This window comes from Haliotis asinina, chromosome 7 (genome assembly GCF_037392515.1).
Source record: "Haliotis asinina isolate JCU_RB_2024 chromosome 7, JCU_Hal_asi_v2, whole genome shotgun sequence".
Taxonomy (NCBI): domain Eukaryota; kingdom Metazoa; phylum Mollusca; class Gastropoda; order Lepetellida; family Haliotidae; genus Haliotis; species Haliotis asinina.
The window spans coordinates 6,151,671-6,165,111 of record NC_090286.1 but is presented as its reverse complement, the minus strand read 5'-3'; the positions used below and the strand labels follow the sequence as shown (position 1 = coordinate 6,165,111).

General features: G+C 42.4%; 1 protein-coding gene across 1 annotated transcript; it reads right to left on the bottom strand.

Moving 5' to 3' along the window:
• Window positions 1-47: 47 nt before the first annotated feature.
• Window positions 48-6,297, bottom strand: LOC137290287 (uncharacterized). The gene is made up of 4 exons (XM_067821089.1): window positions 6,194-6,297; window positions 4,455-4,604; window positions 3,635-3,962; window positions 48-2,935 (listed from the first exon to the last, which is right to left on the bottom strand). The coding sequence occupies exons 2-4, from the start codon at window positions 4,584-4,586 to the stop codon at window positions 1,527-1,529; spliced, it is 1,869 nt and encodes a 622-aa protein (XP_067677190.1). The 5' UTR covers window positions 4,587-4,604; window positions 6,194-6,297; the 3' UTR covers window positions 48-1,526.
• Between the last annotated feature and the right edge of the window lie 7,144 nt (window positions 6,298-13,441).

Here is a 13,441-nt window from a genome sequence, read left to right as displayed (position 1 = left end):
CACATGCTTGCTTTGGTGCTTTATAAAATAAAAACGGAACACCCAAGTAATGTTGATGTAAACAGATATTTATATGCCATTAATTTGTTATCAATCTTGCGCAATATCGAGGCGATGAACGTATAAAATCATTAGTGACAGTTTCTGTAAAACACTAAGGGTAGAAAATGGTCGATTTTTCGCACAAACTGGAACAGCAACTGTGGCCAGTAACGGTGAACCTTGTGACTGGCATCAATACCTCGTGTGACCTCCTCTGGCAAGAATGCATGCTTCACAACGCCTTCTCATGGATGACGTCAACCGTCGGATGACGTAAGCCGGTATGCGTTGCCACGTATCGTTTAAGGCATTCTCCAATTCCTGGAGATTAGTTGACTGGTTGGGACGCCTCCTCAACTCTCTACCAAGATGATCTCATAGGTCATGTCATGTCATCTTTATCTCAGCAACTTCTAGAATGCCTCTCAAACAGTTTAGATGATTTATCTGGAAACACTTTGACGATGCTGCTGTTTGCGGATCCAGTTGCTTGCTGTATTAAGGACTCAACACGCGATGGACATCCATCGCTATCCATTTGACTATAATCATAATAGTTCATTTACACTGCGCATGTCTCCATGAATATTTCATACTCTAACCGCACAGTCTAAGGGTTCACTGACATGACTCATCACAGAATGCTAGCATATATAGATGTGTTTTGAATCTGGGTTTAAACAGAGAGAAAGTGTCACAGTCTGTAGTGTATGTTGGTAACTGATTCCACTCAGTCGCAGCGGGCAAAAGAAAAGAATCCGATCTATATCCATATGAAACTGATTTGGTAACTGGGATAGTCAGCAAAACTTTGGACTTTGATCTCAAAGATCGAGCCGCGATATGTATTACGATACAGTCACGGAGATACTCGGAAGCATCCCCCGACAGACATTGGTACACGAAGCGTAGGGTCCTAGAGCTTATCCTTTGTTGTACCGGAAGCCAGAGGAGGGTACGAAGTATTGGGGTTATGTGATCACACTTCCTGAAGCAAGACACGATCCTGGCAGCCGTATTCTGAATGCGTTGGAGTTTGTGAATGGCCGACTTTGGAGCGGGTGTGTAATCATATATTCCAATATTTGACTGTTTTCTCCCGAACAAAACTAGACTATCGGGTAAAACCTACCCCCTCACCGTCATGGTTCAACTGTTCCAGAACATCACAGAGACATAGTACACTGTCATCCTTGTCCTTCACCTTGTCTTGAACATAACAGCACGGTATACACAGGTAACGGTCGTGCTTTCCTACCTTGGCACACCTGTTCCAGGATATAACAAAGCTTTTGCACAATTCCATCCCAGTATTCCTTCGGTTTGTCCAAAAGCAACAACAGTGTAATACAGTAGTAAACTGTATCCTTCCTACCGTGATTCATCTTTCTCCAGGACACAACAAAGGTATATCACAGTGTCACCCCATATCACTTCTACTTGTCCAAAGACGAAAATAGTTAAATAATTTACTATGGTAAATCTTATCCTTTCCGGCCATGGCTCAACTTTGCCTGGTCGTACAACTTCCTGAACTTGTCTCTGTCCGCCGTCATTTCCTTCAGCCTGTATTGGATGTTCAACAATTCTTCATCCTTCATGCGAATCTTCTCGGTGAGATCCCGTGTCCTCTTCTCCCAGTCTTGCTGGAACCTTTGTGCCATGGTTCTCTGGCTGTGTTTGGTTGCCTCATAGTCAGCCACTAGCATCTTCAACCTATTCAGGAGAGGTTTTCCTCGTGTGGTTCCTGGCTCTGAATCGAGGTTCGAGAACGTGTTTTCAGGAACAAGTTTTGGTAAATGGAGGGTGGGTACTTTTACAGGTTCTTTTGGTCTCTTCTTGAGCATGCCAGACTTTGAGGACGACTTAGAGTCAGTGTTGCGGTTATTAGCCTCGCCGGTATCTACTGCAGTAGTTCTGGGCAGATTTAATGTCACCCTCTTCATGTAATTCACACACTGGTCATATTCCTCTGAGAGTTTGACCAGCACCCCCTTAAGTCTGCTCAGATTGTCATCCACATCCACACCCTTTTCTATGTCATCTATATGCTGTTTGACTGTAAAGAATCCCTTAGATGTGTATCCCTGGGCTTTCTTTTGTAATTGTTTGATTCTCAGCTCTGAACGCAGCTTGTCCGTGAGGACAGTCTCTAGTTGAACGTATTCTGTGATCTGATGTTCTAAAAGACTGATACCTTCCATAACTGAAGAGATAGGATATGGGTCCACAACAAATGGCCGATCTTCATGTCTGCTGATGGAGGGTGTGGTGACCAACGGTGTTGATGTAACACTGCTGTTGACGCTGAGCCTAGTAGATGTAGGGAGGTACCTGGCAGTTGCCATGGAGGTATCTGAAGAATAGAGCTGGTCGAGGACCTGGCATCGGTCATTTAATTTGTCGCGACAGATCCGCAGCATTCGCATTGACTGAGTCCTCGTCTCCTTCTCTCTTGTCATCACTCTGTTGCGACCTTTTGACAAGGCATATACGTCATCCATCAACACCTGGAACAGATCTGTCGCCCGGTCTGGAACGGGAACCTGTGAAACCGGAAGTCGGTGAGTCTTCAGTATGTTTCTAACCCAGGCGTCACACGCTTTGGTCTGCGTCATCATTTCACTGTTGATCTCAGCAACGGCCTGGCAGTCATGGTGAAGCTTGTGGATCACACCTTGGCAGCGGTCGATCTCCGCCACTACATCAGTCATTGTGGCAGCGACTCTCTGGAGGAGTTGTTGATCTTCCTGATGGTTCTCGGCGATACACTCATTTCGTCCAGGCTGTTCTGGCCTGGGTTTGATATTCTGTGTTTCTATACCAACTCTTCTCTCCTCCTTGTTGAGGAAAACTTTGAACCCCTTCAACACAGAATCCAGTTCAGCATAGGCTGCAAAGAAAAGTGAGGGTTGACTGAGATCTCTATCACATTGGGAGTGCGGAGTTTTATGATGATATTTTCAAAATATGTCTCATAAATATGGGAAGGGTGTTCATTGTGTTTGTACATGAAATGCAGGATGGCAGGGTGGGGAGGGTGGGAGGTCATTTACTCAGCACATTTACTTTAGGTGGGAAGAGAGGGCGCACTGACATTGTACATGCTTCCACATAAAAGTCATCATCACCCTCCGAGCCATACATTATGAACAGTCTTTATGCATGCTAGAAACATTTGAACCTTAGTTCTAATTCCGATTTGCCCAGATAATGTTTCTAGGGCTTGCATGTGTCGTGTATGCGTGTACATGAATGTGAATCCGAATAGTGTGTGTGGGTTTTCGTGCGTGTGTGTGCATGAATGTGCCTATGTTGCTGCGTGTACTAGTCCGGACTGGTTTCGTCTTTACACAGCCAGCCCAGTAAGAGACCATGCCGCTTTTAACGATTCTTGTCGTATCCCCTTAATCAACTGATGTAGGGTAGCAATAAGTATTTTCAACGTTTCTGAGAAGCGGCACGTCATTCACCTCTCCGTTCACTCTATCACTAGTACTCACTACCAGACCACCGATGCGGTTCCGCCGAGTGGTTCTGAATGGACTTCTGATTCTGGAATCAATCTGACCACACCAACCACTCTACCTACATGTCCGCAATGCCTCAAAATCGACGCATCTCCGTTCCGGGGATCCCTCGTGTTCGGGTGTGGGCTCGTCTTCGACGTCGGGGTTCGCTTCCTCGTGTTCCTGACCTGCATCTTCATTCTCCAGCGGATCCTGGTTGCCTTGACGCATATCCATGACGTCATCACCCTCCGGAGCCTCGGTTTGGGTGATATCAGTGAGGAGGTCAGCTATACGGCTCTGGTCACTCTTCCTCAGACAGGTCAACAACAGTGGGTATGCGCGGTCAGTCCGTCTTTCGGTCATGGCGGTCATGAGTTCCTGGTTCCGCTCCATCGACCCTGACATTGCCTGCAGCACACAAAGGACATTTGCTTTTCCTTGAATCCTTGAACCGATATCGTCTAGTAGATGAATTTATTGCTTCTGAGGGTTTTTTTCACCCTAAATGGTCAGAAGAGAATCGGACCATCTTGGCACGTGAATACAATCTTTAAAAAATGTGAACAGGGCATCCAAAATATGTCTGCAGGGTCGTTTTTGGAAGTGAATCCTGATGATTCGAACAATACTTATCAGCAAAAGAAACGCATACTTGTTGGAAAAGTGTGCGTGTGTGTTGGCGGGGGCGGGGTGGGTTGAGATTTCATTTTGTTCGAAAACTTGCGTTTCTTTCGCTGTTCAGTATACAACTTTTGATACAAAATCTTAAGTTACACAAGAGATAGATAAATGACAAAGTCAGCACTCGTGCGATGTTGTGAAATCGGAGACGGATATACATAGTCATATAAGACCATCGTTTACAAGCAAATAACTGAATGAATTCCGTGGATACATCACCTTATACTTAGCGCTTTCAGCAGCGTCGATGAGGCTGGCCTCAAGCATGTACTTCAGTAGCGTCTCGTTGACGTCAAGGTCCGCGAGGACGGTGTCACGGTAGGCCTCGAACTTTTCCTTTAAGACGTCCATGGCAACGTCTCCACACGTCTTGGGGACAGAAAATGTGAGTCAGGGACCGTGTCAGTGAGTCATCATCATGTGAGTGTGAGAGTGAGAAAGTGAGTGCGTGCGTGCGTGCGTGCGTGCGTGCGTGAACAAAATATGTGTCGCGTTATTTTGGTAGGTACGAAGTCTTTAAGGTCTTAGGCACTTACTAAACCAAGCAATCACTGAAACAATCACAACCATCACAATCAAAAGATAAATTCGACATTTTCAGGAAACCAAGTTTGCGCTGTGTGTACCCAAGATTATATCGTTGTGCAGTGCTGTCGCATGTAATGACAGGCCAAAACAGACACCAAGCTACGACTCGCTACAGCATACCCATATGTAGTGGGGTAGCCTAGTGGTTGAGGCGTTCGCTCGTCACGCCGAAGGCCCGGGTTCGATTCTAGTCATGTCTACAATGTGTGAAGCCTATTTCTGGTGTTCCCCGTCGCGATATGGCTGGAATGTTGCCAAAGGCGGCGTAAAACTAAACTCACATTTGGTATCAACTCGACCTCACAATACTATGCTTAATTATACACGGGGGCTACTGGCCCCATTCTTCGATGCAACCTTAATTTGTACTAACACGGTCCCTCACATACTTCAACATGCACTTACGACAGTCCGAGCTCTACGACTAGGATTGCAACAATTCGGTTCGATCCATCGACACTTGAGATATCTGAATACATATTTAAGATATTTCCACGCAGGCAGATCGTAATTTTGACCCCCAACTCGAGCAGTTTCGAGCGCTGGATTAAGGCGATTGTGATTGGTTGAAGCCGGTCCACTTATCCAATGAGAATTGTGCTTAGCAAACATCGCCAAGTTGACGACAGCCTGGCTCCCTGGGTCTGATGCGCCTGCGCTAACGCTCCCACACTGAGTTGGAGCGTTAGCGCAGGCGCATCAGACCCAGGGAACCAGGCTAAGTTGACGATGGATTTCATGTTGAGAAAGCAGACTTTGAGGATTAAACGAAAGCGGATGTTCTTAATAATATGAAGAACTGAATCGAAAATGATCGAATCGGGGGTCCAATATCGAAAAACGAATTGAATCAAGGTCTGGGTGAAGCATTGCAGCCTTAGCTACGACCTTTCGTGAAAAGGGTCTCAGGACATTAGACGACGACCTATAAAGTACCTTGAACTCACACCGTCATCATCCAAATAGATATACATATTCCAAACAGGTATGATAGCATGAACTAAAAGAGGAAACAATTTCTGGAAAATGCATAGCACTTACCTATCTACCTGCATAGATTCTTACATCCCCAGTGAAAAATGCCAGTAACATATGTTTTAGAATAGTAGAACGTTAATGCCTATTTTCTAATGTTCTAACTTATCTCTCATTTTGTTTGCCCGACAGCTAGAACGAGCAATACTGATAATGTGTACAGTTGTACTGGCAACATGTTAATAGCAACCCAATGTGCTCTCTCTCTCTCTCTCTCTCTCTCTCTCTCTCTCTCTCTCTCTCTCTCTCTCTCTCTCTCTCTCTCTCTCTCTCTCTCTCTCTCTCTCTCTCTCTCTCTCTCTCTCTCTCTCTCTCTCTGTGTAACGCCTACTTACCTTTGTCTGTATAACAGCTGTAGTGTCGAATTATCCGCACCTGTTGTAATAGCACGTTCGTCGACAATATTCCTCCATATGTGTTCGCCGCCCAGCTGAACTGTGCCCAGTGAGTACCGTCAAGTGTGCCTTAGACGCCCTTTAAACGTCCGATCGTTCTTTAATCTCAGTCCTATTTGCACATACTTCTGATTGAAAGGATCGGCTTGGCGGTGTATTTACATAGTCGTTTGTTACCCTTTGACAAATGGCGTTGTTATTCCTGAACTGATACCAGTGAATACTTTTCTCAACCCTGCTACTACATAGATAGTAAACAATGGTTGTTTGTAGCCTTGCATGACAAGCTGACCGTCGTTCAGTTCAAAAGTAGCAGGCGTTCTTTAAAGTAAAATGCCTTCAGGTAAATGCCGGTCAGATCCAAAATACCTTCAGGTAAATGCCGTTCACATTAATAGATTAATTTTCTACGCCATTTTGGGAAATAATACAAGGCCTTCCTGTCCCCCACCGCAACACGGAATGTGGGACTATGTGTTCAGCAGCGTCCGTGCGGCCGCACGTACGTAACGCGATATTTTCAAGGTCACGATGACACTTTGACCATTTTTTAAACTCTGGTTAACGCGATATCTCATGAACTGTTGCGCCCTATGTTTTCAAATTTGGTGACAGTCTACATGGGGGATTACACAGACACCAGTCGATTTGGGTGACCTTGACCTTATCTTTATGGTCACCATGGCACTTTGACCACTATTCAAATTTATGTGAATGTGACCTTTCAGAAAACGTTGCACCCCCAATGTCTCTAATTATGTCAACAGCCGACATTGGGCGACTCATTTCAGGGTGACTTTCAGTTCATTTTCAAGGTCACATAATACCTTTCAAAATCTCACCCGTCTCGATACCCTAAATAAACAGGCAAACGACTTAGTATAAAATTAAAAGTCACGTCTCGTGCGTGGCACGAGCACTTTTTGCACAAACTGACTAATTTTTTGGGTGTCTATTTTTTTTTTCTTTTTGACATGAGAACTTCACACACCTGGCACTGAAAATAGAAGGACGTTTGAGCATTCTCCAACGTCTATATGTTGAGGAAAACGTGGTAACGTCAACCGAAACAGCGTATACGTCATGCCACGGCTTACAGAAATTCAGCTTCTCGGCGCCGTGGGTTTGCCGGAGACTGCAATGGCCAGGAATGAAATGGCCAGACATGTTGGTGTCCATCGAAACATGATCTCATTGCTTTGGGGACGCTTTCAACGACCCAGGACAGAACGTGTCCACGGCACGCCATTGCTGGTCGTAAGAGGCGAACAGATTGGGCAACCCGTTTGCCGTGGGTTGCGCCCCTGTGTCGGTGGAGGACGAGATCCTGGTGGTTGAGGGCAGTTGGAACCTGGATCAATGGTCCATTGCCCAACACACCACTTTGGCCCATACTTCACCTAGACTGGTGGTAGATTTGGCCCGATTCTATCAATCGGCTGGTCACACCATGCCCTGTATATAGACAGCATGTAGTTAACAGCTATTGTTCATGGCAGGTCCATCACACAGTGTTTACCAATGACCTTTTGATTTGTTACATTGCCTGGAGTCCAATGCCAGAAGGCGGTGGCTCATGGGCAAATCTGGATAAACGAACCTCTGAATTCTGTATTTCTTGGGAACGGTGTCATGGGCCGAACCCGCCTGGCATTTATTCAATGGAATTGTAGGGGACTAAGGAATAGTCTTGATGACTTATACACTTACTTATACAATATTTTAAACCGTCAGCATTTTGCCTACAGGAAACTTATCGTAAAGAAAATGATCAATTTGATGTACGACAGTATAATTCATACAATTATTATTCACCTCCAGGGCCAAAGACCACTGGAGGGTCTTCGATATTAGTGACACAAGACATAAAACATAGTCCTGTTCCTCTGAATACTGCCCTTCAAGCTGTTGCTGTTCGTGTGACCATGCCTATTGTTTTTACTTTGTGCTCAGTCTTTGTGCCCCCTTCTTCTCTCTTTCATGCTGATCTTCAAGAACTCTACGACCAATTTCCCAAGCCCTGTATCACCATGGGTGACTTGAATGGTCACAATCCCTTATGGGGAAGTACACATACCAGCTGTAAAGGGAAAGTACTAGAAGATTTTCTTTCTAACAACAACCTGTGTCTCTTTAATGATTACACATATTTACATCCTGGAACGGGTACATATTCTTCTCTCGATCTATCCACAACAGACTCTGATCTCCTGAATGAGTTTGACTGGTCAGTCCATGATGACCTGTGTGGAAGTGACCCTTTTCCAACTATTCTAAAAACTGTCACTCCGTCTGATGTTCCTCCGTGTTCCAGATGGAATTTCTCAAAGGCTGACTGGGCCTTTGTTTGAAATAATGTCATCTAACATATTACAACCTGACCTCTTCAGAGATGTCTCTGACCCTGTGCGATTGTTTTCGGATGAACTAAAAAGAAATTGCTGACGAATGTATTCCAAAGTCCTCTACACGTCCTCACATACGTAAACCGTGGTTTAACAATGACTGTAAGCAAGCTAGGAAGGCACGGAAGAAAGCTGAACACTATTTCCGTCGCCATCCAACGGTGCATAATTTGAATAAATTTAAAATTTTAAATGCTAAAGCCCGACAATCAATTAAGCACAATAAACGCCAATCCTGGCGAAATTATGTATCGAAAATCAATGCACGAACGCCTGTGTCCAAGGTATGGAACATGATACAAAGAATTGAAGGTAAAGGTACTACACCGAGCATCCACTATATTAACAATGGAGATCAATTATTGACAGACAAGTCCGATATTGCTAATAAATTGGGCGAAACTCTTGCTCAACAGTCTTCCTCCTCTAACTATGCCCCTCAATTTAAAAAATATGACAAACAAGAAGAAAAGAAGATTAGTAATTTCAATTCAGATAATGGACAGGATTACAATGAAATCTTTTCCATCATGAACTCCATGATGCTCTCGACCAAGCTCTCAATACTGCTACAGGAGCTGATAACATCCATTACCAACTCCTGAATCATTTACCAGAACCATGCTTACACACCCTGTTAAATATATTTGATGATATTTGGACATCTGCTTCATTCCCATCATCATGGCGTGATGCCATAGTTGTGCCCATACCAAAACCTGGACGTGACCATACTGATCCCTCAAATTATCGTCCTATTTCCTTGACTAGTTGCGTTTGTAAAACGGATGATCAACAATAGATTAATATGGTACTTGGAATCCAATAATATTCTTACAAATATTCAAAGCACTGTTGACCATTTAGTCCGCTTGGAGTGATTGTTAAAAATGCAATTATCAACAAAATGCAATTATTAACAACCAACATGCAGTGTCCATCGATTTAGGAAAAGCATATGACAATATATGGAAATATGCTATTTTAAAGGATTTACATGATTTTGGATTACGAGGCCGTTTGCCTCACTTCATATCCAACTTTTAATCTAACAGGTAATTTCAAGTCCGAGTGGGTTCAACCCTGTCTGATCATTATCATCAGGATCAGAGTGTCCAAAAAGGCAGTATTTTGTCTGTCACTTTAGTTAGCATTAAAATTAACAGTTTAACTCAAGTTTTAAATGATTCAATCGATGGTTCACTTTTTGTGGATGATTTCAATATTTCCTTTTGCGGCAAAAAAATGCATACAGTTGAAAGACAACCGTAGTTATGTTTAAACAAAATAAAAAAATAGTGTCTTGAAAACGGCTTTAAATTTTCTAAATCCAAAACGAATTGTATACATTTTTATAGAAAATATAAACAGCATAAGGACCCAGAACTATTTTAAATGGCACACCCATCAAAGTTGTGCCACTGTCACTGGATCCAGAACAATATCTTCTAGACTACCGGATAGCAGCTCTATTTTCACAGTGCCATATCAACGGCTCTTAAACATATTCAAAGACACCCTAACCTTAAACAATACATAATCTATTCAGACTCTCTTTCTTGTCTTCAGGCGATTAAAAAAATTATCATGTAAACATCCACTTTTAATCGAAATTATTGAATTGTATAATGATCCTGCTACTGGCCAATACGACATCGTCTTTTGTTGGTTACCCAGCCATGTAGGCATTTCATGTAACATGATGGCTGATCTAGCTGCCAAGGCAGCACTCCATAAATCTGTGACACTACTTCTTATTCCATACACTTATATAAAGCTACCATTAGATCTTACATCCGTAATCTGATGCAGAAGAAGTGGGACACCCAAGTAGGTATAAATAAATTACATGAAATAATACAGTATATTGGTTACACCTACTTGGGCTGTCAGTCCAGATTTGAAAAGGTTATTTTACGACGATGTCGTATTGGCCACACAAGATATACACATAAATATTTGCTGAAAAGTGACTATCCTCCGTTTTGTATCCCTTGTGATGAAAGAACAAGCATATCCTGCTTCATTGTGTTGAGTATTCCATCACAAGGGATAAGTATTTTAAATCACGAACTATGAAGGATCTTTTTAGTAATGTTAGTTACCATAATTTAATCATTGCGTTTTTAAAAGAATTAGATCTGTAATGTGACTTGTAACAGTTGAAGTTAGATTTAATCTTCCATTTTTTAGCCGTAGAATATGTGTCATTTTAAATTGTGGCTAATCTTGCATACATTCGCCAACAGCTGAGGGGATGGTGTAAATCCAGCTAGGGACCATGCAGGTAGCAGATGTACTGTAACTCCCCATGGTCCCTAGTGTATTGATCTACCTTCTGTTGTTGGCGATCTATAGCCTGTTTTTTATATTGTATTGTCTAAATAGTGATATTAGTTTTAACTTTCCATGCTAGTTTTATTTCGGATTGTGATATTCTAGTTGTGTAACTGTCCTCCGTTGACACATTTTACATGTTTATATTTCATTTAAATGTTAAATGTTCTCGTCTCGATATGGCTGAGATATTGCCGATGTGACGTTAAATATTAACTCACGCACTATAGCAATAATGAGACTCAATGGTAAGTATATCCTTAATAGTTTCATGAAAGTTATTAATTTTTACGTCAGCTATCGTCTACAATGAAGCTAATTCTAATTTCAAAATGGGCATATAAAAAGTATCCTTTGTTATACAATATTATCGCACACTAATTTGCAAATAAACCATGGTCTGTTCCAAATAAGCCGCCTTGGACTTCGAAAAAAACCTCCGCATTGCTCATTTCTACACCGATCTCTCCTCAGTACAGTACTTTATTTACGTTTCCTATCTCCCTGTCACTGGAGCTGTACTTAAGCCGAACACAGTGTAACAGATATTTAATACTTTCACATATCAACTGCATAAATTGTAGAGATAAATGTGCAAAAAACCCAGTTTATTTCTTATTTCCTACAGTACTCCAGTCATAATTTTGTTTCTAAAGAAATGTTTTCATCTTTGGAAGGTTGAGGATTTAAGTAATTCCAAAAAGCTGCCGGTTCATGTTTAGCTATAACCCTTCTGCTTGTGCCTTCTTGATATAAGCTGTATAATGTTTGTCTTCGGTGTTCTTATACAAACGGTTCTGTTTTCTCGTGTTCCGTCTGTCGTCTTCATTTCTGGTACGTTGATATCGCTACCGTACCGCTTAGTATGTTTCAAATTTTGAATTATCCGTTTAAAAGTTTGATTTAACACCGTAGCGGCATAATGAAAAACGCCACCAGAAGCAATCGGTCATTCTCTTCCCACAGTGGTTACTTGTCACATCTTCCAACGTAACCTGTGTTCTAATACGACCCTTTCATGGTGCGAGTGTTCAAGACTTGTGATTAGAGGCAGAGTGATCGTTCGGAAGATCTCGGTAATTTCCGGATGCATCGTGAAAACTAGAACCTCTACCAGAGCCCGATACTCAAATGTTTCTTCTAGACAGAACTCAGTCATGTCATTTTTGTTTCTCCACATTGCTTGCTTTTGTCATGTTGAATCTAAGCCGATGTAACACGTGTTCTGATTGGATAGAATAAAAGGGAGATAAATATGCTGCCATTTCTTTCGATTTTATGAGAGCCGCGAAACATGGCCATATTAGAACAGAGGTTCGTAGGAAAATATGACAAGTAACCTCTGTGGGAAGAGAATGGCAATCACTGAGATGTCAATGATCTTATGTCGGTCACTATGCACGCCCTGCACGATTGCATTATACAACGTCTGTCAATGTGCTTTGGTTAACATGTGACACAAATAGGTCCAGTTTGGCCGGCCCGAATCGACATGGGTCTCCACACTGTGTACATCTGAACGTAAATGACCTGTTGAGATACTGAGTTGTCCCTGTCAGTAGTTGTAAAATAATAAAGGCGAGTGAACGTCACTACAAAAAGAATTTAAATCGAGTAAATGAAAGTCAAACACTGGCAATTGCATAATCGGCGTGCGTGCGTGCGTGCGTGCGTGCGTGCCTGCCTGCGTGCGTGCCTGCGTGCGTGCCTGCGTGCGTGCCCGCCCCACCCCGCGCGTCGAGACATGTCATTTCGAATTAAATTATTTGAAACTGAATCAATATCGAGGAGGGATTCATATAGTCCAATGTGTCCACCAATAACAGTGTCAATTTTGCATAGGTTATCGTCCGCAAAGTCACCCGTCAGAATAACAGAATTATTGTCAGAATGTTGCAAATTTCGTTAAATAGTAGAAGGGGATGTTCATTGCGGGCATATTTTGTGTTTTTCAGCGGAACGTACACAAATCCAATAATAGTATCCTCGTCTGTATGACTTTGAGTCTTCTTAGCCTTGTCCACATCACAATATCACAATCAGTAGGTACTGCTGATACATATTCATTAACTGTTTCTTTAATTATTATACCAAGTCCTCCAGATTTTTACCGGTATACTTTCTGGGGGTTTTCCAGTTTTCAATTTCAATTTTATGTAAATGATTTGTTTTGGTTTCCGGTACATCTATAATATCACCATGGTTTCCTGTACACCTATAATATCACCATGGTTTCCTGTACACCTATAATATCACCATGGTTTCCGGTACATCTATAATATCACCATGGTTTCCTGTACACCTATAATATCACCATGGTTTCCTGTACACCTATAATATCACCATGGTTTCCGGTACACCTATAATATCACCATGGTTTCCGGTACACCTATAATATCACCATGGTTTCCGGTACACCTATAATATCACCAGTATTGACGAGTTC